This window comes from Colias croceus, chromosome 20 (assembly GCF_905220415.1).
Source record: "Colias croceus chromosome 20, ilColCroc2.1".
Taxonomy (NCBI): Eukaryota; Metazoa; Arthropoda; class Insecta; order Lepidoptera; family Pieridae; genus Colias; species Colias croceus.
Genome location: NC_059556.1, coordinates 2,054,303 through 2,079,838, shown reverse-complemented (window position 1 = coordinate 2,079,838; position 25,536 = coordinate 2,054,303). Strand labels below are relative to the sequence as shown.

At 31.9% G+C, this 25,536-nt stretch overlaps 1 protein-coding gene across 6 annotated transcripts in view; it reads right to left on the bottom strand.

The window, feature by feature from the left end:
- The window catches only part of LOC123701022 (fibroblast growth factor 22), a 178,247-nt gene that overhangs the window by 11,566 nt on the left and 141,145 nt on the right, over positions 1 to 25,536 (bottom strand). For all 6 annotated transcript variants that reach the window (XM_045648433.1, XM_045648431.1, XM_045648430.1 and 3 more), the window contains exon 4: positions 19,990 to 20,093. In XM_045648433.1, the coding sequence (XP_045504389.1) occupies positions 19,990 to 20,093 (104 nt within the window). The remainder of the gene's footprint in view (positions 1 to 19,989; positions 20,094 to 25,536) is intronic.

The following is a 25,536-nucleotide window of genomic DNA, read 5'->3' as shown; positions in this document are numbered from 1 at the left end:
AAAATGGTATGGTAGAACGGCTTCACTCAACTTTATTAGAACACATACGTTTACTAAAACTTGAACGACGTGGTGAATTAATCATTAACTTAATGCCGTATGCTGTTCTTGCCTATAATAGTTCGATCCACAGTTTTACGAAGTGCAGGCCTCTTGACATTATAACCGGTCATTTAGATCCCCGCGATCCTGTAGATATCGATCTATCAGAAAATGTCTTACAGCAATATATGCAAGAACATCGCGATAGTATGCACAAAGTATTCAAAATTATTAATGAATCGTCTTTGGAACGCCGTACTCAAATTACAGAAAACATTAATAGGAACCGCGAACCCGAAATACAGTATTATCCAGATCAACAAATTTTTGTAAGAAATCCTAGGGCTAGTCGACAAAAGACCGCACCGCGTTTTACGCACGATACTGTACTGGCTGATTTACCTATTCATATCTATACTAAGAAGAAATATGGCGCTGTTGCTAAATCTAGGCTTAAGAGGGTACCTAAATTGTTACAGAATCCTTCCTCTGATCCTGTGCCAGATTCAAGCAGAAGATCCCACCCTGACTAGCTTGGATGACGGACCTGGTATATTACCATTTAATATTGGAACTGCTAGAATTGTCACTCATTATCATTCATTTTTGCAAATTATTAATTTAAAGGATATTCGTGATAGTATAACCATAGTAAAGGATCAATTAAATTCATTAACGCCTAATTTGCACGATAAATTATTTTCGCTTTATAATTCACATATTGAACACTTGCATTATAAGATTATTAAATTGTCAAATCAGTTGGAAACTTTTGAACCCAATCGCATAAAGAGAGGTCTCATAGATGGTTTAGGTTCTGTTATAAAAAGTATTTCTGGTAATCTAGACTATACAGATGCAATTAAATATGATACCGCAATTAAATTATTACAAAATAATGAGAATAAATTGGTCACAGAAATGAATAATCATATAAGCCTCAGTAAAGATTGGATAGAACAACAATCTGATATTTTAAACAACTTAATTAAAAATCAGGAAAAAATTGAAATAGCTATAAATGATTTAAAGGCCAATAATTTAAACGTTACTCTATACATAGATTTAATTCAACGCGTAGCGATTTTATCAGATAATATAGATGATATATCTGAAGAATTACATAGATTAGAAAATTTATTAGGTTTTATTCGTGCGAATAGTACGCATCATCTTATGTTCAATTCAAATTCTCTAAAAGAAATGCTAAATAAATTACACAAATTTTATGGCAAAGAGCAAATCCCTCAAGTTAATTATAGAGAATATTTTGATTTAGTTAAACTAGGCTATTATTATAGTAATAGGAATATAGTTATAGTTTTTATGTTCCCGGTTGTCCTTCCTGCTACCTTTGAATTATTTAAATTATCCATAGTTCCTAATAAAGATAGTAAAGTCCTAATTCCACCCTATCCTTTTGTGGCAATTCACAACGAGGATTTTATGTACATGGAGGCAGAATGCCCGAAGTCTGGCCTAGGGTATCTATGTGAGGACAAGCTGAACCATCATCGATCCAAAAATGACTGCGTGTATCACCTTATTACCACGCAACGAGTCGTCGCATCTTGTCTCTTCACGCCTGTGGAGCTCGGAGCGCCCGCACTAGAAAAATTAGACGACGCCCACTACGTCATCAGTTTCCCCAAGCCATCAAAAATCCACTTATCATGCTCGCAAGATCAATATGACGTCATTAAAGGAAGCTACTTAGCCACAATACCCAAAAACTGCATTCTTCAAACGGAGGCTTTCAAGATAGTCAATCGAGAAGACCATATCAAAGGACAGATAATGAAAATTGCAAACCTGCCAGATTCCAGCCAATATAATACAGATGAAGAAGTTCTGAAGTTGAATTCGATAAATTTGGATAAATTACACGCTAGTAACAGAGCTATATCAATGGAAATGCCTATCAGTACTAACAACGGATACGAGATTCTCTATATGCAGCCTTCCATAATACCGATATATGTTATATTAATAACGAGTGCAGTTGCCCTAGTGACATGGTACGTCGTACGGAGACTGCGTACATCAAAGCCTATTACTACGAGTGTTCATGGTAATCAAAAAGAAGAAATAGAACATCAATCGGCGGAGGGTGAAATTTCAGCGATATTAACGAGCCTTGCCCGCCAATAATCGCTGAACTTCAGGAGGGAGGTGTTATGTACCTACATACAAGATTAGAGGATGCATGGGGCCACCCAAGAAGCTGCACCTGTTAGGAATTGCGACATCGCGCACACCTGCGCTTCCAGAGAGTGTTGCGGCAATCATCGCCACCGCGACGCTGCAGCTACCCCGCCGAGGAGGACGAGCACTCTTAGTTCTAACATCGAACGGGAGGGACGTAGATTAAGTTAGGAGTAATTTATTATGTAATTTTTTTTACAATAAATAATTTAAAGTAAATTTCGGTTTTTTTTGCGCCTTCGCGGGCCGGTCGATATAATTACCACGCGTTCTTAAATTAAGAAAATAAATCTATTTATATTTTTATGTTTTGACGCTACAAATTGCTAGTAGATTAGACATTTCTAAGTATTTCCCGTTTCTAAAATTGTATAACATAGATTTGAAAATATACTGAAATAGACGAACTATCCTTTTCGTTTTAAATCGGGTAAATATGACAGATAGAGAATTGACTTCAAATATTCACAGATTAAAAAAGCTACTGCTTCATACAATCTGTCAAAATCTTTGAACTATCAGTTTATTTAGACAAAGTTTTATAACGCATTTAATCTAAACAGTAAAATTAATCACTCATCCACTATTTTTCTACGTCAATCGAAACGTATGATTTGAATATTCAACGACAAGTTGCGGAACCCAATTTAAATACATACTAATTAAGACATTTATAACTAAGTGGTTTATTAATCGCTCTATATTCCAAAATTTTATCTTATCACAACTATTATACCCTATTTCGTAAAATAGTTTGAAGACGTTGGAAAAATTTGTTCATACCGATCGACTAGAGATTGATAGGTTCGATATCGAGTGTCGATAAATTTTTTAATTGTGTATTGTTTATTTGACGCACGTAATTGGAAGTCTTTGTCTCGAGATAAGTATATGATTAAACTTATAAGTACAGTTTGAATAATTTGATGGAATATGTTAATCGTTTCATCATCATAGATAGGTACTGCTATATATAGTGAGTATTTTATAAGTAAATAATTCAGATAAAATAGTTATTTTGTTCTTATTTTGAATAAAGGTTTTATCCAAAAGTCGTTTCAGCTAATTCATATATGGGTATATAATTAAGTATGTTGTCATTTAAATCCACATCACATAAATGCGTACATTTACAGCTCTCAGACTCATTTAATATTTTATTACACAAGATTTAAACTCAATAGTTAATATCAAGCAACACTTTCTCAAGAGGTAAAACACGCGACCGCTGACCGTCTGCATAATTCAGATTCCCACAATTCCAGAAAGTTACGTATATTTTCAGACAAGCATATTCTAATAGAATATGCAAATGCTTTCGATGTTATGTTTACATTTATTTAGCAAACTATAAATCTACAACCCGCGGGTCAAGCGGTAAGAATCATCGATAACTCGATAAGCTATCGATAAAGGACAATAGGGCATCACTAGGCTTATCTCTGTCGATCTTTAGAATCGATTGACGACTGCGAACGTTGTATCTTCGTAAGGATTTCAATTTAGGAGTCCATTTTGTATACACGGCCAATCTTGTCATGTGTCAATATAGACGATCGTAAAATTAAACTAGTCTGCTGACGGCAGACGCCAGGATATGCTCGTCATATACGTTTTATAGTTATGTAATTATTCATGAAAGGACTCGTGCTTGTAAAAATGTGTGCGTGCGTTTATATTTTTGATGCTTTAATAGTTAATAATATTTTGTTAATTATGCTTAAAATATAGTTAAGTAGGTCTTATGTCAATTTTTTTTGTACACAATGTAAACATTATTTAAATGCTATTGGAAAATAAATTTTAGTATATCCACTGGAGAAATAGAAAATATTTATTTAACGATTTGAGAATGAAGATTTCATATAAATATCAAAATGTCTATCAATGATAAAAGTTTAAAAAGCACGTTGAAATATTTATAATTGAATGCTCTTAACTTTTAGTCAGTATTCATTTTTATTACCATAGCCGCAATAATATTAAAATATTATAAAAGCATAATAAATAACTGTAGGATTTAAAACAAGTTTTGATTTGTTAACAAATTGGTTAAATACATTAAACAAAAATGTTGATAATTAACATTTATTACGGCGTAATTACTGTCTCAAGTTTATTTTATTATAGTAATTAAATATTTAGTTTAGCGTATTTTTAACTTAACTAGTATACTGAATTGGCTTAATTCTTTACATACGAATTATACAACATACATGACTATCACATTTTTATTTTTATATAAAGAAATTTTTACTATAAAGTATAAACAATAGAGTTATTTTTGATTAGAGAATTTGCTTTACTACAAAATTGTTTCCAAATTTTAAAAAATAAATCTTTTTCCTATATTTAATTTTGCTTGATATACGCGACTGTATTCATTCTATTAATAAATCGGACATTTCGTAAAATTTACGGCGCACTTGGTCACGGACAGACTGAGATGTAACATGTCCTGATAATTATTCAAGTTAAGTAATATCACATATTCTAAATTAAATATTCCATAAATCGCGTTTTAAATCGGTCAGAATATTCTAAATTAGCGCATAAAAATACCACAGCTCCATAATACAGGTTAGACAAATACTCGTGGGAAAACTTATAAATCTAGAAGGCCGTTGATAACGATCACCAAAATCGCGAACCAATAAAAAATTAATCTCCTTTTTATAATCTTTCGGAGTCTCAAAGGAATGGGATAAATTAACACTAGATTCGCAGACGACAGTTTTAACTAACAAATATGTAGGAAATAACTATAACGCTTGACAAAACCGTATTTACCTGGAATTTTATATAGCCCATCGATCTTTGTATCCACCGCTTCGGGGAAATGATGACAATCGGGCCTGTTGACCACACTTATTAGGTAAGGGTTAGTTCGGCGCCATTTTCAACTTTTTACGCATCTTGTGTCATTCATGTTTTTCCCGCCGATTCTTGTTCCTTTTTTAAAACCCAAATAGTAGGCGAAGGATTAAAGCGCATACAGCCAAATTTTTATCAAAATCCGAAACATTAAAAATTACCTATACGAATTCCCTAAATTATTTTGAATTTAAACTGTATTTGTTACCATTTTATGTTTACATATTGATACAATCAAGTCCTCAAATTGTTACAAATGGTTATAAAATATAGACATAGCTGGTTAATAGTAATTTATTACACCAAGTTATTTTTACCACTCTATTTAGTGAGGGAGTACTAAAATCCGTGTATGCTAAATTAGGTACTACACTAATTTACGCGCTTCGGGAGTTATTTATCCCGTAATAAATACGTCAATTACGCGGTTCTAGTCGAGACAGATTTACGCGGGGTTGCCTGTGTAAAAATATTGTCCTAGTAATGTTGCATCTTGTTTTTGAATTGAGTTAATAAAATGAGTTTTACTTTGAATCATCTGTTAATTGGACTTACGTTTTATTTTAAAATATGTAGATACTTAGTCAATGTTTAAGTGTAGAGATATTTTAATTGATGTGTGATTAAGATATTTATTTGAAAGCTGGCATTTATTATGTAATCGTATATAATATTATGTATCAATAGTTTGTTCATTGATTTTCGATAGTAAATTAACTTTTTAAGCTTGCTTACAAAAATACAATTTATATCACAAAAAACCGCAATTGTTATAACCTCGACTGAGGTGGGTAATATTTTAAAGAGCGGAATATTTTTTATCTTATTAATATAAAACATAGACTAAAGAGGATATAATTTATAAAACACACAAACTACAAATCACACATGATAATATCTAAAGTTCTAAACTCTATCTGCATAATTACGTAAAACCTAGGCAAATAACAAGAGCCTAGTGCATAATAACATTAATTTGCTAAACCAATAATAATGCTATTCGGGTTTTAATGATAGGTGTGTTTTTGCTCGTCTCGCTCGAAACTGAATTATTCATACATATTGACTTGCAAATTGAGAAAGTATTTGTTCAATATAAACGCTTTTTTGGTTCACGATTCGAAGTGAATTTCATTAAAATTGTACTGAATGTTGATTTTATCAATGAATTCGACGTTGATTTAATTATCTTTAGGGAAATACATTTACTTGCTTTGATACAAATGAATGATCTTGATGAAGGAGACTGACATTCCAAAGATTTCGTGCGTGGAAAAGAGTATTAAATATATCCATACTAATATTATAAATGCGAAAGTAACTCTGTCTGTCTGTCTGTTACTCAATCACGCCTAAACTACTGAATCAATTTGCATGAAATTTGGTATGGAGATATTTTGATACCCGAGAAAGGACATAGGCTAACTTTTATTGCGAAATATGTACCACGGGCAAAGCCGGGGCGGACCGCAAGTATTTTATAAAATTCTTTTAAATACTAAATACCGTAGTTATAGAACATAGGTATAAGATTCATCTGGTACCTAATCATTAATAAGTATTAATGTAAAACAACATCTCTATAATAACAAAAACCGTGACTAGGTAATCATAAAACATCATCTCTAAACGGTTTACAAATAATTAGCAATAAATATAATATTATATTTGAAGGCTAATAATTTTTTATCATAATTTAAATACTAGATTCAAATCTAGAACTTAATTTCCTGCACAGCCACACGCCCATTTCGGTCTAGTAATTAGTAGGTATCCTAACACATCATTATATTGAAGGCATAATAATAGTGTTGTAAATTAGCCTTGTTTTTGAGCTTGAAAATGTTTAGGTTTTTATCGATTATTTATTCAAAGGTTAACAGTTCACTGGTTAAGTTAAATTCTAATGTTAATATGTCTAGTTATACTGTAAGGAAATGAAATATGATAAACTAACCGAAATTCAGTGTTCCGTATTTAGTTTCTCTACATTATAAAGCAAGAAAACATTATCTGGATGAGTAAATTGAGTTTCTCTTCAAAAAAGTTTAGCATAGAGTACATAGATTAGAAAAAAAAAAATAGTTGCCATATTTTTTTTTCACCAATGTCAAAGCTGAAACATTTTCGATTTCACAGATTATAAAAACTTTATGGCCGCATTATTTTTAACGTCACACATTGGTCAAGGCAGTATCGACGGATCGGGATGTTTTTATAATAACGTTAGAACAAAAGGTGTAAAATAAAATAAAAGGAAATGAAGAGATAAAAGTTTACGATCCGATATGGTGTCATTGCGTTCGGTTTATGGGAATTTAAAACGTTGGATATAATGTTCGTGGCGGGAACACGGTTATGTGGGAGTGTGAATAATCCATAAAGTCTATGCTCACCGTAGACATTTTTTTTTTCATATTTGTAAAGGTGATGGTGTAAAGGCTTATGATATGGCAATAACAATATTATTTATTTAATGACTAAAAATGTTCTTAATGTAAAGAAATATAAAGGTCCTAATTTGTAGAAACTGCTTTGTCAATCGATGTAGAGATAAATATAAATATAATAAAAACTACTCAACATATTTTTGTCTTGAAACTTTTGTGTGAAATTAGTAGCATGTTTTTTGACAGTCCCTGTATCTAAACTAATAAAACTCGTGAAACCTAAGTTGCATCGTGAATATCTACTAATATAAAAAATATATTTCTCGGCTCTGAAGTCCAATCTACCTTTTTGCCAAAGAAAACTAATAGTTAGTAAGAGGAATGTGTTAGAATCTTTATATTCATATTCAATATACAGGACTTTTTCATAAAATGCTATAACAATAATTATCACCACAATCCACATTCAAAGAACAATCGAAACATCATTATCGTTATTTTACGACTTTTTATTGCCACAACTATCCATTCCTTCCATTATCTAAAATCTTTAACCTAATACCCCAAAACTGGATATCATTATTAATCATTAATAAATTTATTACGAATTTTAATCTCCTAATCTTATAAAACGCGGCGTGTCTGAGTATGTAACAATAAAATTGTTATAAAAATCAAAATGGCTGTTTTTTTAACATCGTCGTCATACCTACTATTTAGTTATTAGTTATTACTATTTATTAAGTAGAAGAATATTTTTCAGTTATTTTTGTTTTATCTATATATGGAAAGTTATGCTATGCAATTTAGTTCTAAATACTTTTTCGTTGAGTTATGGGAATTAATAATTATCAATTATATTTAATTAAGCTACGCATTAATATATTCTAAGTTTTTTATAAGGATAAGCAAAACATTGGATGACGCCATTTCCATTTAGATAACGATCGTCCTTTTTAAGAATTAAAATCTAATTTTTATTGACCATTAAACAAATCTCTATTGTGAATAAAGAACAACATTTGTCACTTAACAAAGAGAGTAATTTTTAACCAGTCTCATTAAAACGTCGATTCGGTTGCCATAAATAAAAACAACCCTTGGAAAAAGTCAAAATTCCTCAGTACAAAAATGTAAAGGGCTATAAATATCGTATCATATTAAAACATAAAATAGGGTAAACAATCGTAAATAAAAATTACAACGAAAACACACAATGCTATCATTAATTCAAGGATAAATTATGTCTATTCTATGGGCCTTTTACACTTTTTTTCTGATCATCATTTTTTGTGACGGCAACACTCACGGCGCCCGGGGCGCGGTAAAAACCTTTAGTCTATACTCTATGCTTTTACTTTTTTTTCTTAATTTTGTCATCCCATTGAAGGCGGGCTATTTCGGGGTTGCTATCATTGTCATTGACGCTAGTTATTAATCCTTTTCCCGCCATTATCTTTAAACGCTTTATTTTGGGCAAACAGTTTTGTCTATTATCTGTTTTGGGAGCTCTATTTTGTTAAGGGCGTGTGATCTACATTTAAGGGATGTGCGTAAAAAATTAGTCCCGACTGTTTGATATATAATTTAATGAACGTACAATCGTTTGCAGTTGACTGACAAAAATGTGTTTAATTGAATGCTATAAAACTAAATGTTAAGTTTATAATATGTATATTGTTATTGTATAAAATGTGCTAATTACTATTATCCTGTAAAAATGGGAGAAGAGGAAAAGTTTAGTTTGAAATGCCTACCTACAGCATTTTAAAAGTAATATATAGAGTTTAGCTATTATACTTAAGTTTTTTATTCATCTTAACACTATTTTCAAATTATTCATTGCCTTCTTTTAATAAAACGAACACAGCTTAGATCGCCGATTTTAAATGTTAAACTGGTTCTGTCTATAAGCTGATGCTCCCAAAAATGACGGAGATACTACTTTTCTCTATATATAGTACATAACATAAATTGAGCAAAAGTATATTTTCCCATACAAAACGCATTTTAACTTACTTAACATTACTGTAGGTCCAGTCCAGTACATTAAGAGTGACATATTATTGATTGTTCGGGATCAACCTGATATATATCATAGTGCAGGTTTATCAACTGCTCTGAGACGGAAACTATTATGATCTGTGAGCTCTCCCACGATACAATATATTCGGTTAGGTTGGTGGCACAATGGGTATTAGGTAATTGTAATTATATTACATACTAGTGGTCCGCCCCGGCTTCGCCTGTGGTACATATTTCGCAATAAAAGGTAGCCTATGTCTTTTCTCGGGTATCAAAATATCTCCATACCAAATTTCATGCAAATTGGTTCAGTAGTTTAGGCGTGATTGAGTAACAGGTAGACAGACAGAGTTACTTTCGCATTTACAATATTAGTATGGATAGTATGGATTAGGTATAGTTTAAAAGGCAAGAGTCTATTTTTAAATAACATTGGTGTACGAAGATAAGTCCAATTGAATTTGGAACAAAATTAATAATAATATAAAGAGCGATTTTTATGTATAAATAATTGCTCTTTATAGTCAAATAATTGAAAACATTTAAATTCAATGAAACCGTATTGAGCAAGAAATACTTTATATTTAATTTACTGATATATATATGCTGGATGCGTTTATGCTGATATTCTGTAGTTTTGAAGTAGTTCTATAATAATGTATTAAAAGATGAAAGATAAGTGGGTAATTGATATGATTAGCCAAGAAATTAAAGTTTACAAATACAACTAGCAGAAATACTATGGTTAGATACATGTAAAAATGACACTAGAACGATGTTAAACTTATTGAATTAACATCCTATTAATTCAGAACCCAGTGTACCCCCAGCCTTCCCAATCAGAAGCTACTTCATAATATCATTTACAAGAGGAAGCGGTGACGTAACTATAGATTATAAAAGTGATCGATTGTGTCAGTGTTACGAAACAGCTGTCGGTTCAATTTTCTGAAAACTATTAATTGAATAAGTTTTTAACGGTACCTGACGGTTTATAGCACGTTGATGGTATTATTTTTTTAAATAAATACTGTTGACTACGGTTAATACAGTGGTTTTTTCGGCTGTGGTCTGTTTGTATGCATTTTATCAGAACCGTTTAAATTTCAATAACTTTTTAACAATCTGAGACTCAGAAATTACGTAGATACATAAGGATGAAATAATTTTTGAAATCGGCCCAGTAGTTCTAGAGACGAGCGCGTTAAAACAAACAAACTCTGAAGAGTCTATAGAGCTCTATATTATTATATAAGTAAGTATATAACTATACATGTTTTTATCATAATACTATTTCGAACTTAAAAACGTATGTGTTCCAATGACAGTTGTATTATATTTCTAAACTAGCTGCTCCGCGCGGTTTCACCCCCGTGGCTCCTCTCCTGTTGGTCGTAGCGTGATGATATATAGCCTATAGCCTTCCTCGATAAATGAGCTATCTAACACCGAAAGAATTTTTCAAATCGGACCAGTAGTTCTCGAGATTAGCGCGTTCAAACAAACAAACAAACTCTTCAGCTTTATAATATTAGTATAGATAACCACCAACGTAAAAACAAACAAGAAAGCTCCCGTGTAAGTTATTCTAACCTTTAAATAGCCCATTTTGTAGGAGTTTGCTCACAAAAGGAATATCTTAATGAAAATCTCAAGAATTCAGTATCATCCCTTGAACAATGTTAAGAATGTCAAGCTTAGGGTTAGACAAAACTACTCTACACACCGTTATGTTTAGGGTTGCCACTAAAAATAAATAATTAAAGATATTTTTAGATTATCCCAACATAAAGTCATTTAAAATAGCTTTTAATTAATTGATCGTGCTATAAAATGCTGAAATTAACTCTTAAATGAAAAATTAATAAATTTATATAATGAAAGGTATTGACCGCTTTAAAAATTTAAATTCATTTATTTGCAAGAAGAGTGATACAACGATTTGCAGATGTCCTACATATTTAAGATAACACTAACAACAATTTCATATTACTATACTTTCTACAAGTACATCAATCCTATTTTGTTGTGCTTTTATTATTCTTGGTACAGCGTACGCGTCACGTAAAAAGAACGCTGGATGAAAGTGATGGGGTGTGTTTGCACATGGATCGAGTTTTGCACGAAAGCTATTTGCCGATTATTTTATTTTTGAACTAGGCTCGCGAATCGTGGCTTCGCAATTACCTATTTGTTATTCTTATAACCACCTCATAACACCAAATAGACCGATAAATCGCCAATGCGCAGCCATCCGTCAGCGTTCTTTTTACTTGACGCGACCTGTACTTAAATTATTCCAGTTTTTTGTGACAACCCTATCTCAAAGTTTCTAAGTCCATGGAGGCTTCGTATCGTCAATTTAAATTATATCAAAGCTGTCAACAATAAAGGCTTGAATCGATTATCCGTTATTGTTTTATTTCAATTACCATTGTTTTGAGTACGCTTCAGTCGACGGCGTGTGAAAGGTATGGGAAAAAGATTTAAATCGATTTCTGTGGACAAGTTGGGAATCGTTATGTTATTATAAAATATAACACTCATACTTCCTTTCATAAATTATATTATAACTAGCGGTCCGCCCCGGCTTCGCCCGTGGTACATGTTTACGTTTTCTCTACATAAGAACCATCCTCGTACTTCAAGGAATATAATAAAAAAAGAATTATCGAAATCGGTTCAGCCGTTCTCGAGTTATGGAATTACAACGAAAAATGGCATTGATTTTTATATATTAGATTTATATTACTAGTTGTGCCGCGCGGTTTCGCCCGCGGATAAACCTGCGGGCAATAGTAAGCATAATATGTTCATATTATATGCTACATGCTCATCAAAATCTGTTCAGTAGTTTTTGCGTTCAAATATTATTTATGGATTATTTGATAATATTCAAGCAATTGGTATTTTATTTCGATTCAGAGTCTAAAAGATATAACGTTCATGTATGTTAACTAAAAAAGAGAATAAACACAACAAAATATATTATTTTCATTCTTTCACACGACCAAGACCCACTTCGGGGTTTCAGCGCCACAGGAGTAAGTAAGTAAGTAAGTAATTCTTTCACTGTTTCAGTTAAATATAACTTCTATATAAGTATTCCATGTTTCATTTTTATTCCGTAAGCGAAGTCTGGGCGAGAAACTAGTCGTAAAAGCTTACAACCCTTATAAGTGACAAATGGCAGTGTTGCCACATTTAAATTAACTCAGGATTCAGATTAATGATAGTTCCCGCCCTCTCACACTTTACTTTTAAAGCATTTTGGTAATGGATTTGTTTAGAAAGAAATAAACAAGTGCAGTAAAAGGATCTTTTTGGCGGGAAACACATTGCTTATACGACATATTGTCAGAGTATAATAAATAAATATTTTAAATAAATATTTCAGGACAATTTTCACACACGGCACAATCTGATCCCATGCTAAGCTTTCGCTTGTATTCTGGAAACCAGATGGCTGATAAACATACATATATAATTTTAAATAAATACTTATGTAGATAATAAACACCCAGACACAGAGAAAACATCTATGTTCATCACACAAATATTTGCCCCGGGTGGGAATCGAACCCACGACTTCTGGCTTGGAAGGCAGGGCCACTACCAACCAAGCCAACCGGTCAGTAGATGAAAAAAAAAGAACTGCATGCAAACGGATTTTGACAGGACACGATCAACGACATATTTTTACAGTATGCAAAATTGATTTCAAACTATAGAAATATTCTAATATACATATATGTATTAATATATTTTTCTGAATTTACTTTAGACTTTAATATGTCAATTTTCGTCTGCTCTATATCAACTAAAACTAAAAGCACGTTTTCATTGTAGAGTTTTAAAATACTCAAACGTTTTAAAAACGTAAAACACAATTAAAAATGGTCTTTAGCCTCATCGAATTAAGGTTAAAACATTCGAATCCTGACATCAATACACCACACACAGAATATATAAGCAAATCTTAAGGAATTCGTTATTTGTATTTAAAAGCTCATAAAACATTACACATAACTGTTGAATACCATACATATTACATAGTATTATCATAAATATTTCTTCCCATATTCCATATTTGCAATCGTTATCGTTCAGAAATATTCGTCCCTTTCAAATAAACCCTCCAATGCTCCTTTGACATGTAAATGATCATTTGTAAAACAAATTGTCGAGTAAAATCTGAAAGAAAGCTCCCCTTTGGAGTTAATAGCCCGAAACATAATGGTGCTTGTAAGGACGTAATGTGTCTGTTTTTTTCTATTTATTTTCTTCAATTGCTTTTGTAATGTGGTACGCGGAAAGATTGAAAATACTTGTAGCTTGCAGAGAAAATATTTCTGAGAAAATGTTTTATCCCAGATGTCTGACGGGAACGGAAACTATCCGGGTTTTTCTTTGAAAACGCGGGCGAAGCCGCGGTTGGAAAGCTAGTGATTTATAAAGTTGTCAACCTACCTTCGTTATAATAACTGCTACTAGTATAGTATATTATCTGTGGTAACTGTCAAATTAATTATATTGGTGAAATAAAATATTGTAGAGAAATAAAAAAAAACTTTTTGTACATCTTATCCTCTGTATCTAATATATTAATTACGTTTAGATATGATTATAAACATTTAACTTCGACAACAGCGAACAGCAAGCAATGCCAAATACTATGAAGCTTGTAAAAAATAAAACCAAGAATAAAACTAACCTAAACAGTGGTACATAAAAACAAGCCAGAAAACTATTAGAATAGCGACCCTATCCTTAGGGGTGTCACATTAATTAAATGATGTATTGATAACAATGTGTGACATGTTAAGATGTTTTCACGATCATTAATATTAATTTATAAAATGACTTTTACTTGTTCTGAAAACACTTTTAACAGTATTTTTCAGTGCGATATGGTATTATGTACTTAATAGTTATTCTATTGGCAAGGATGTTTTCCTTGTTTTATTATTAGATTTTTTGACATTGTATATTTATAAAAAAAAATGGATTTTTTTCAACTTGTTTAATACAGCAATATGTTTAAACCCGAAGTCATCATGGTGTCGTACGGTATAATACATTTTGTATCCAATGGAGCATATAAAAGGGAAGGGTTGAAAGCCGAATCAGAGTAAATTGTTACAATTTATAGCAGTGGAAACCTGCCCAGGATATTCAAGATCGACGATAGTGTTTACATAAACATACATATATACTGTTATATGTAAAAAATATTGTTATATCCTTCTAATCAATATTCTTAATAATTAATGTTACCAAATTTTTATTCATGTATTCCATGTAGAATCCGTTAAAAAGCGGATGGACCGATTGAAACATCTCCAAGAAAGACATAGAAAACTTGATACTAGAACTAGTCAAATAAAGAGTGGAAATATACAAACAAAAAAGCCACATAGAAACTTTACAGTCTTAAATACTATTAAAGGATGTTCGAACATTATAATAATGTTGTATATTGCCTTTAATGGGTTTTATTAGATATTGAAAGGGATAAAATAAAGATAAACACAAGCAAGTGCGTGTTTTCGATTTATGTCGGGTCGTATAAACAGCTCTATATTATTACAATAAATGCTGGTGGGTGTAAACATCCCTATATAATTATGGCTATAAAATCAACTGCGATATGCACATAAAAAATAATTAAAAGATATTTTTAGATACGAAATTAAAATTTGTCCCGTTAAATGTAATCGAATTGAAGTTTTTGTTTCTTTTTACATTGTGACATTTTGTTTTTATATTTTTGACAATACATGAAAAACCTAAGATATTTATACCTATACTAATAATAAAGAGTTTGTTTGTTTGTTTACTAACTAACCTGTCCGATTTTAAAACTTCTTTCGGTGTTAGATAGCCCATTTATCGAGGAAGGCTGTAGGCTACATAATATCATCACGCTAAGACCAACGTGAGCGGAGCAATGCGGGTAAAACCGCGTGCACAGGTAGTATGATTATAACTCAATATTAATAATGTATTTCTTTGAAAGTCATGACTTTTCACAAAAAATGATACAACTCGAATATAATAAGTTAAAAATAAACCCATACATCATTTCACTACTATTTAGTCTCAGCAAAAACATATTAAGACATTAATATGAAAAACTGGTCGTTAATTTTATTTATGTTAAATTTAACCGTTCCATCATGTTATAGATGTTATTTTGAATTGTTTCTTTGATATTTTTATGTGTTTTGAATTGAATAATTTTTATTCTGGTGATGTTTTTAAACGGTGGTTTTAATTGTTATTTATTGTTTTGATATATTTAGAAACTTTTTAAAACTATGAAAAGAGTGTACATACATAGTGTATAATATAGTGAGGAGTATTTTGTTATTTTACTTTTTAGTAGATTTTGAGATGCTTCGTAAATATTGGTAATTTTAATAAATAATCAAATAACAAATAAATAGTGTGTTAATTTTATTATTCAATCGTTGTTCTTTTTGTCGTCTTTGTAACGAAAGAGTGGCAACTTCTTTTGTTTTTAAATAAGTAGGTATTTTCTAATCCCATGCAATACTGTTAAAATTACAATATTGTACAGTACTCCAAAAGTGATAATGCGCATAGAAATCTTCGTCAAAGTTCGGTAACTGTCATATGCTCGGAGCGTTTTCTTCTTGCATAATTTAGTAAAATTTGTTTAGCCAAATGAAATACATTTTGGAAATACGACAATTACGAAGATTTGCATGCGCATTATTAGTTTTGGAGTACTGTACAATCCTTTATTATTTGAGATTTTCACATGATTGTCTAGTATAAATAACAATAAAAAAAATAAAAAAAAATTCTACCACAACGAATTTCTCCTTCATGTTACATAGATATCTTACTTCTTTCAAAGCCATCTCACAAAGTGACAAATTCACGAATCTATTAATCACATAGATATAAAACCATTTTGTCGATTGTCACGTTTGTTTGTCACCCACTCGCAAATCTATCAATAACAATAGTGATGAAAAATTATTGTAGAAATGGATTTTTATAGAAACAAATTGATGTTGAAATTTTGTTTGATGACTTGTTTCTATCTCAAGAAAATGCTTTTAGAAATTGACTGTGTACAGTGGTTATTGCGTGAGCGTAGAACCGAGGAATCTGGGTTTGATTCCCGGTGGAGGCTAAATAATTAAAGGTCTGGTAGAAAGGCTGATCAGTGATGACCTACTTGTCCGTAAAGACGATAAATCTATTTGTCAAACAGATGTAGCTTTTTTTCTTTTAGTAGTGTCGTCATTATACCTTCATTAATAAGGCCGGTTGCAGAGCTTCACCGACCATCAGTGCGTACGTCAGTCGCGCTTGTCATATGTATGGAAATTCATAAAACCGTTCATAGCTAGACCGACCATACGCACGCGTATTTCCATACATATGAAAAGCGCGACTGACTTACGCATTGATGGTCGGTGAAGCTCTGCAACCGGCCTAATTGATTTCCAATTTCAATTATTTCCATTTTCCTTTAATTCATTCATTTACGTATTTTTTCATAACATCACATAATTCATATAACGAAAATAAATAGCCCATTACCTAATCTATTGTCCGGTTAAAATATTACCGAGTTCATTACAAAATCACAATAGTATCACAACAAGTGTATTTTATCGAGTGATCTAATTCGAGATCTATCGATCAATCGATGATTAATGATCCACAGGCTTGGTGAAAGTTTTGACCGTGAACCTGGTTTTTGGGATTTTGATTATCTGTATTATGATAAGATGACAAATACAACTGGTTATGAACGAAAATATTGTATAATTCTTCATGTATAAGACAGATAGAAAGCCTTAATAGTTTCTAAGCCTCTGATTCTGCCCTGAATGGTAGAATAGGTAACATTAGAAAATTCCAGAAAAAATTCACGAAGCGTGAAGTTCGGCGGGTTAATTAGTTTGCTATTTAAATAATTCGCATGCAAATTATAATTTATGTACCTACGTATATTCAAAGTGTGACCTGTATGACGTATTACTATAAAGAGTGAATTTATATACAGGGTGTAATCGTTAAGTGTGCGCGGCGATTATTCCGTAACTATTGCAGATATCGAAAAACTTTAAACTGATATCGAAAGTAGGTACTTTACCTAATGGATAACACTCTTATAGTGTGTTCCCTCCCCTCCCTGCGGTTCCCTCCCTATACTATGTTCTTTTTAGAATGATTTATATCTGTTCGTATTTTTTTTAATTTACTCTGGTAAATCAGGTACAATTAATATGTTTGGTGTATAATTAAACAGCTCCTAAGAAAAATTAAAAAGAAAGTTTAACACTACTAAATAATAAATATCAAATGACATATCACCCATATAATTATAGTTGTCTATACTGTAATCTAACACGGATATAATCTGTGGGCAATCACTATTACACGGTGTTATGATTTAATTAAGCTATTTCGGGGATCTGTAGTTATATTTGAAATTGTTCGGTGTAGAATATGGATGTAAGCGAAGCGGGAATAGATATTACTAACATCGTTAGGATATTTCTTAATTAAAGCATCATACAGCTAGAAGAGCCATACTGTATTACATATTTATTCTTAATTTTTTTCTTAAATATATAATGTAAGATTTTTATACTTACATTATATATTATATTAATTTAAATGAAAATATTACCCTTTGACCTCTCTAACATAACATGCTCTACAATATGTTGTGAACATTTCAATTGTTAAATCTAATAACTCCTTAAAGCTTTTTAAATATGTAATTATTTGAACAAATCTGGGGTACATACAATCATCAGTTTCATAAGTATTTTTTGAGTCTTCACCGGGAATCTAATTTAGGACCTCTGCGCTCATCACACCCATGAGTTAACTATTATGTACTAATGCGTAACTATAAATAATTTGGATTTGAAAATCGCTCCCGCTCCCGCTTCCGCGTATCTCAGACCGCTCTCCCAAGTCCCAAGTTTATGACACGACTTCCGACTAATGTTACGTCACTTGTTGATGTTTATGTAACAGGTTCAGTGTTGGGTTTTGTCGCTCATCAATAGCACAGAGTAAAGAGAGTTAGTTGATGCAACGATTTTTATAATCCCAAAAATATTGGTGCAATTGTTGAAAGTTCTTTAATAATAATTATGCTATGTACTTAAGGACTCTAATAGATTGTGCTGATCTACCAAATACACACTAGCTACTTTTATTGTTTCATGCTATTATAAGTTTCAATGCAAAATTTGTAAACTCTTACAGTTACTAACAACAGCAATCTTTTGAATAAAAAAACATAAACAGTCAAAAACGCTTTGTGTATTTTTTCAGTACTTATGTATTTACATATTTTAAAAATCTTACAAACTAAAAATATAAGAGCTTTAGAAAGCTTTTTTACATTATATATCTACATCAATGTTTCAATCTTTTCATATTCATGTCTTCAACAAATTCTATGCACGCAACCCATAGTAATCAACTAATCAGTACCAGTCAACAGCCGATTCAAAGACCAAAACAATAAATTATCATCAATGAAATTCAATTAATTACAGTCTGTGCATATTATCAGCAGTAATCAGTACAATTGTTTAAATTAAAGCATCCAGGCCAAGGATTTAATAATACCGAAAATGATTGACGCGACACTGCTCGAATTACAACAGCAATTGGTTTGGATATTTTAATGAACTGCAAAAAACGTTAAACCATGTCTGATTTTTAGTCTGGAAGAGATCGCTTACTAGAAAATTTAACCTTAACTTTTTTAAGCTACTGAGCGCGGGGACCGAATCGAGAAATTCCGTAACGAAAAAACCTCACGCTCCCCACGGGCACGGAGGTGTGGCTTGAAGGCATGCTATGCAATAGCTTTACCGCGGCAGTCCCCGAGTGCTACACGTCTTTTTTCAATTTTTATTTTTTAGTCTGGTAGAGTTCGCTTACTACCGATAAGTCTGTCATTCGTTATGTGTTTTCTGTGGTGATGATCGCTTTGGCGAACCACCAGCTCTAGTTGCTTGGAAGAAAGACATGCGATAAAGGCTAAAGCTGCCTATGTATATCTCTATTATAAGAAGCCATCTCAACCATGTTAAAAACAATAATTATTTCTATTAATGTATAATAAAGAGAAGGTACATTCATTTATTATGTTGTCCGCTCTACCATAAACATATTTTAATCTGTTTCTGAACAACGTATGTGAATAAAGTTTTATCAGCTTTCTGTCCGCAGCTTCACCTGCGTTGTCTAAAACTTAACAAATTATACACTATTACCTTCCTTGAGAACCATTTTTTATACAATAAAATGAAAATCGGTGCCGAAGTTTTCGAGAGTATTACAACCCTTGTTTATAATCATGAATCGTTATTACTTACTATTAGTACATTTATATGAATTGATCTTTAAATACTTTAATATGTAAATAATTACTTACATTTGCGTACTGAAACCCGCAGGCATCCATGCAGAGGTAGAGACAAGTGGACACCCCCTGGATCGTCAGGAGGCCGACCTTCAACGTCGCACGTTGAAGTATCGCTGTAACAAATATTATGGGTTAGATTTATTGTATGAGGTAATTAAAAACTTTATTAAAATGGTGTGTTGAGGCTATAATAAGGTATGTAGTTTGTCAGATATAGTATAAGTTTTTAATGAATAAATGTTAGTGTGTTCTAAATAATTAGATAATAAATCCTTTGACTGTTAAATAGATTATAAATAGGTACCTCTAGAACAAAATAACATTGCCTTTTTGTAACGGTGCATTTACATTAAATAAGCGAATGATCATTCTAAGCCCTTTATGTTAAATTGCTGTAAATATTTAACGTAAACAGGCGTAGAGCATTCTTTCGTTGTTCTTAGTGCGTTCGAACTTCGAAAAGATTCTATGTTCTAATACTGAACAACACTGAATAAGAGCTTTCGTTTACACTAAAAGATCACGAAAGAACTTGCTATAGCTCTATGTTCGTTTGATGTAAATGTACCGTAATATAGTGTGTATGTATCTCTTATATGTATTCCGTTTTTCATTTAGATTTAAAGTACTTAACTGAAGTTTATGTTTTTGTTGTAGTTATATTATTCATAATATTATGAAGCTTTCCATCTTAGACCCTATACATTTAAAATTGGGATATTGCGTAGAATTGTTATCTAGACTATCTAGTTATCTATGAATCTTCAATCTTAACGTTTTTTTTTTCAATTGTTACAGGGAAATTTCGGCGCTAGATTGAAGATATGATCACTTAGTCACAATAAGGCCGGTTGCAGATTTTCACCGACCATCAGTGCATACGTCAGTCGCGCTTGTCATATGTATGGAAATTCATAAAACCGTTCATAGCTAGAACTACCATACGCACGCGTATTTCCAAACATATGACCGGCGTGACTGACGTACGCACTGATGGTCGGTGAAACTCTGCAACCGGCCTAAGTCTGAAGTTCCATAAACTTTGATGGACTCACAGCAAAACACCATATACCTTTTATCACCATAATTTGCATTAATTCTCCATAGATGGTGCTATTCACAATACAATATAAACGAATACAGATAAAACAACAAATACCTCGTTATGCCTTATACAGTTTTCCTGGATTTGCCTTCACTTGTTATTAGCGTAAAATATGTTTGTCCCAGATAAATATTATCACCTGATAGTGGATATCGTATTGCGTGCAATTTCTCTAGCGCAATTTACCTTTTTTGGTGGTTTTAGTGTAAGTTTATTGTTTGTTGGTTTTATTTTAAGAATCTGTTGTTGTTAATAGGATTAAGTAGTACTGTGAGTAATATAGAGCAGTATGTATAAAAAAAATATGCAATATATTTTTATCGAAATTAGAGTCAAGGAAAGTTTTCAACCATTTTTGTTGCTAATTTAAACAATTTCAGATACTAAAGTGTAAAAAAAATATATTTCTATTTTCAGTGTACCTTTCACTGGAACGTCAATAAATCACCATCTTATTGAATGTATTCTTGCAGAAAGAAATACTTTACAGCACATAATTTTTTTAATGTTACCTAGGTACAAAATACAAATATATACTCACACAATAAAATCTCTTTACCATACTTTTAACGATAAACACAGAAATCAATCAAACAATAAATATCACTAACAACAACCATACTTATCAAATATCAATTCTTCAACCAAGGATACAAGTAACCCGCCTGAAGCGATCACGGACTAATGCTTGAAGACATCAATATTTTACAGGTAATCGCAAATGACCGTTATTAGATAGCCTAATGCGACGAGCTAGGCTTTTGTCTGAGGTTACAGTAAACGAGAGACCATCTTGTTATTCCTAGAATATAATATTCAAGAAGCACTTTGAATTAATTCTAAACTTTATGTAACAACGAGAATTTTATACATTTTATGAAATGGTTTACTGCATAAAATGTATAAATTTCCAAATTTTTTACTTGGCCTTTTTTTACTTATAATTATTATATTGTGATATTATTTACATTCAGAGAATTATTTTATATGGTTCTTAGCATAATATTTATATGAAAACTGTACGACAAGGCCATAGATCAAAATAAATAACAATAAAAACTTCATAAATAACAATAAATAATTATACACTGCAAATTCCTACGTCCCTATTTTTTTACACCGATCCGTCTCATTTGAGCTATAATTACAAAATCATAGAAAAAACTATTAAAATCACGTCTTGATGCAAAAATAGACCAATAGAAGATAGATGGCGCTAGTTATGCGTGTAATAAGTAATTGGTTCAGTCACGCGACGACCACACACGGGGACGGACGTGTTCTCTAATTGTTGTTATTTAACTAATTAACGCAATCAATGTCCGTTTGATGTGTGAATATCACCTTTTTGTCGCAATTAGTTTAATAAATGGCTACGTCTAGCACTAATGTCTGTATTAGATGCTAGGAAATAACACGTTTGGATGGAAACATTTAATTAAATAGTATTAAAATGTTCGCTAGACGCTATAATTTGCTAGACATGCTATTTAAAAAAAATATGGTTATGTCTATTTATTATTAAATGCTCTATCGTAGCTTATGACGTCATAATATTTTATAAAGACGCCAGTTCGGGTCTCTAGTATATTTATAAATTAAAATACTATATATAATGATAATGTATCTAATTATGACAAGCACCATTTAACAGCCACCGGTTTTATCAAAAAACGTTGAATCATGAGACATTTAGAAATCTATAATCTATTACTGATAATGTACCAGCTAATGAAATTATGAAGAGACAAGGTGTATAAATAATAATTATGGTGAAAGCTGGTAGCTGTCAAAATCTGGTTTGACCAAGCGATATGGTTTGATAGGACTGTGTCAAATTAATGAAAGTTTGAGAAAGAGTCGGTTTTAAAAGGAAATTTAAGTAACGATGAGTAGAACCATATTAATTAAAAGTGCAATAAAGTATTGTTATTTTATTCAATATAACAATAATATTGAAAATCATAGAGTTCGCAGTTCAACCATAATTCATTTTAAAAAATAAACACTAGTTTAACATACCTAACTGTTAATAATGCACCTACTACTTAGTGCATTAAGCATGGTTTCGCATTAAATTGCTTAAGATAATTAATTAAAAGTCTAGGTTCACTCTTAAAACAGTAATGTATATTAGATATTTATTTCAACGTACACACAAATATTCCCCAAATACATGAAAATTCAATTTGCTCCACATTACATAAAAAATTTGTCGAGGCGTGTCTCCCCGTGTCAATGAGGATTTCTAATTGTATCAACATTCGACACAATTGTAGGAAATCCGCTGTATTTGTCACAGTTTGACACAATTTGACACAATTAATTCTTACATTGTTGCACTCGGTTCCATTTAATTTCTAACGTTCGCGTTAGTAGGTATGTATGTCAATGTATCAATGTTTGTGCGTCGGTTTTAACTGGATTTAGTAAACAGGGGTTTAACCCGGGAGAGAATTTATTAAATAAATTGGTTGTATTGCACTTGCAATTTAATTGATTGGAGTTGAGTTCCAGTAATAACTGTTTGTATCTCAATCTCATTTCTTCCTCTTAACCGTTTTTATGTAACGTGTTAGTTAACTCTACCGGTTAACATTTTATTTATTGAACTTTTTCAGGTGTAATAACCACATACCGTCAGCATAAGTAACAATGTAGAGTCAGAAATAAAATATAAAGTCTTGTTTTAAATCACGCGGTGTGCAGCGGCTAAAATGCAAGTTAAATACATCAGTCATTATCTAAGTATGCTAACTCTTTACTATGTATACACTCAAGCTTTGCAATCACTACCCCAAATTATTCATAGTTCACCTTATTTATAGTTCACAAATCTATATATACATATTATATGAAAATGAAACCCGTTTCGCGTTGTCACGGCATCACGCGTGAACGGTGAACGGCTGAACCCATTTCGACAATTCTTTTTTTATTATATTCCTTGAAGTACGACGATGGTCCTTATGTAGAGAAAACGTAAATATGTACCACGGGCGAAGCCGGGGCGGACCGCTAGTTATTCATAAAAACCTATCAATACAGATCTCTACAAAAAAAAAAATTAAAAGACTATTGTCAATGCGTGAATAAAAATTCATACACTCAATAAAACCGAAAATAGTTAGCTGAAGCTGTAAGCGTGAGGTCATCGTTCGGCCTTGTTAGCAATTTCGCGGGTGTGACGTCACACGCGGCAACGTGCGCCCGCGCACGTAGGTACTAGTGACGTTCCTAGTTATCGATAAATGACTAACGTGACTGAGATGATGCGGAAGTGATCTGTGTAAATAGATTTTTTGTATGTTATTGGAATGGTACCTACAGTGATTGATTGATTTTTTAACTGTATATTAGGCTTCTAAAAATAGGTACAATGATTCTAAACAAAGTGCGATGGATTTTTAATTTTAAAATAGGTACAATGCCTGTTTTAATTTAGTGAGAGCGGATATAGAAAATATGAAATTATCAGATAATTAATGCATTAAATTATCTGTTTGTTCGATTTTCTTCCACTGTTCGAACCCGGATGTATCCCTGTTGACGTGGCATGAATTTTTACATAGAGCCTTTCTTTATAATGAGTATCGTCATCATCTATATTTGCATGATATTTTATTTATTAATTCATAATTATAAAAGATACTAGTCTAATGCCCGTTTTCACCAACAACCCGTAAATTTTAAGTGTCACCTAAGTCAATTTAGGGGATACCTAAAGTAAAATTTGCTTTCACCGACAGATAAGTGTCACCTAAATCGTTAGGTTCGGTAGTGATTTGAAGGGTCCCTTAAACTAAGGAACCCTTACTTAGTTGAACCCTTACTTAACTTAACTGTTTATGGGTTATTGGTGAAATCGGGCATAAGGACGAATGCTGAATTATATTATTAAGAAAGTCAAGTTAAACTTTTTCGCTATGAATATTCAAATAAACTGATTAACGCGTACCGGAAAAAAGTACATTGCACTTTTTCATATTACTTCTATATGATGATTGAAGAATTGCTCACTTTGTATGTAAACTTTTAATCTAATTAAAGAGTTTTGTGTCATTACGTAACGCGTCAGACACCAGTGATTCATGGACCAATAAACACTAGTATAATTTATGTACACATTTATGTCTTTGTGTAAAGTTCATCGATCTAAATGAGTGCCAATTGTTTATAGACAACTAGCTTTCCGCCCGCGGCATCGCCCGCGCAGTCAAAGAAAAACCCGCATAGTTCCCGTTCCCGTGGGATTTCCGGGATAAAACCTATCCTATGTCCTTTCTCGGGTATCAAAATATCTCCATACCAAATTTCATGCAAATTGGTTCAGTAGTTAAGGCGTGATTGAGTCAGACGACAGACAGACAGACAGAGTTACTTTCGCATTTATAATATTAGTATGGATAGGAATGATAAAAAACTGTTTTACAGTTGTGATTCATTTTGGT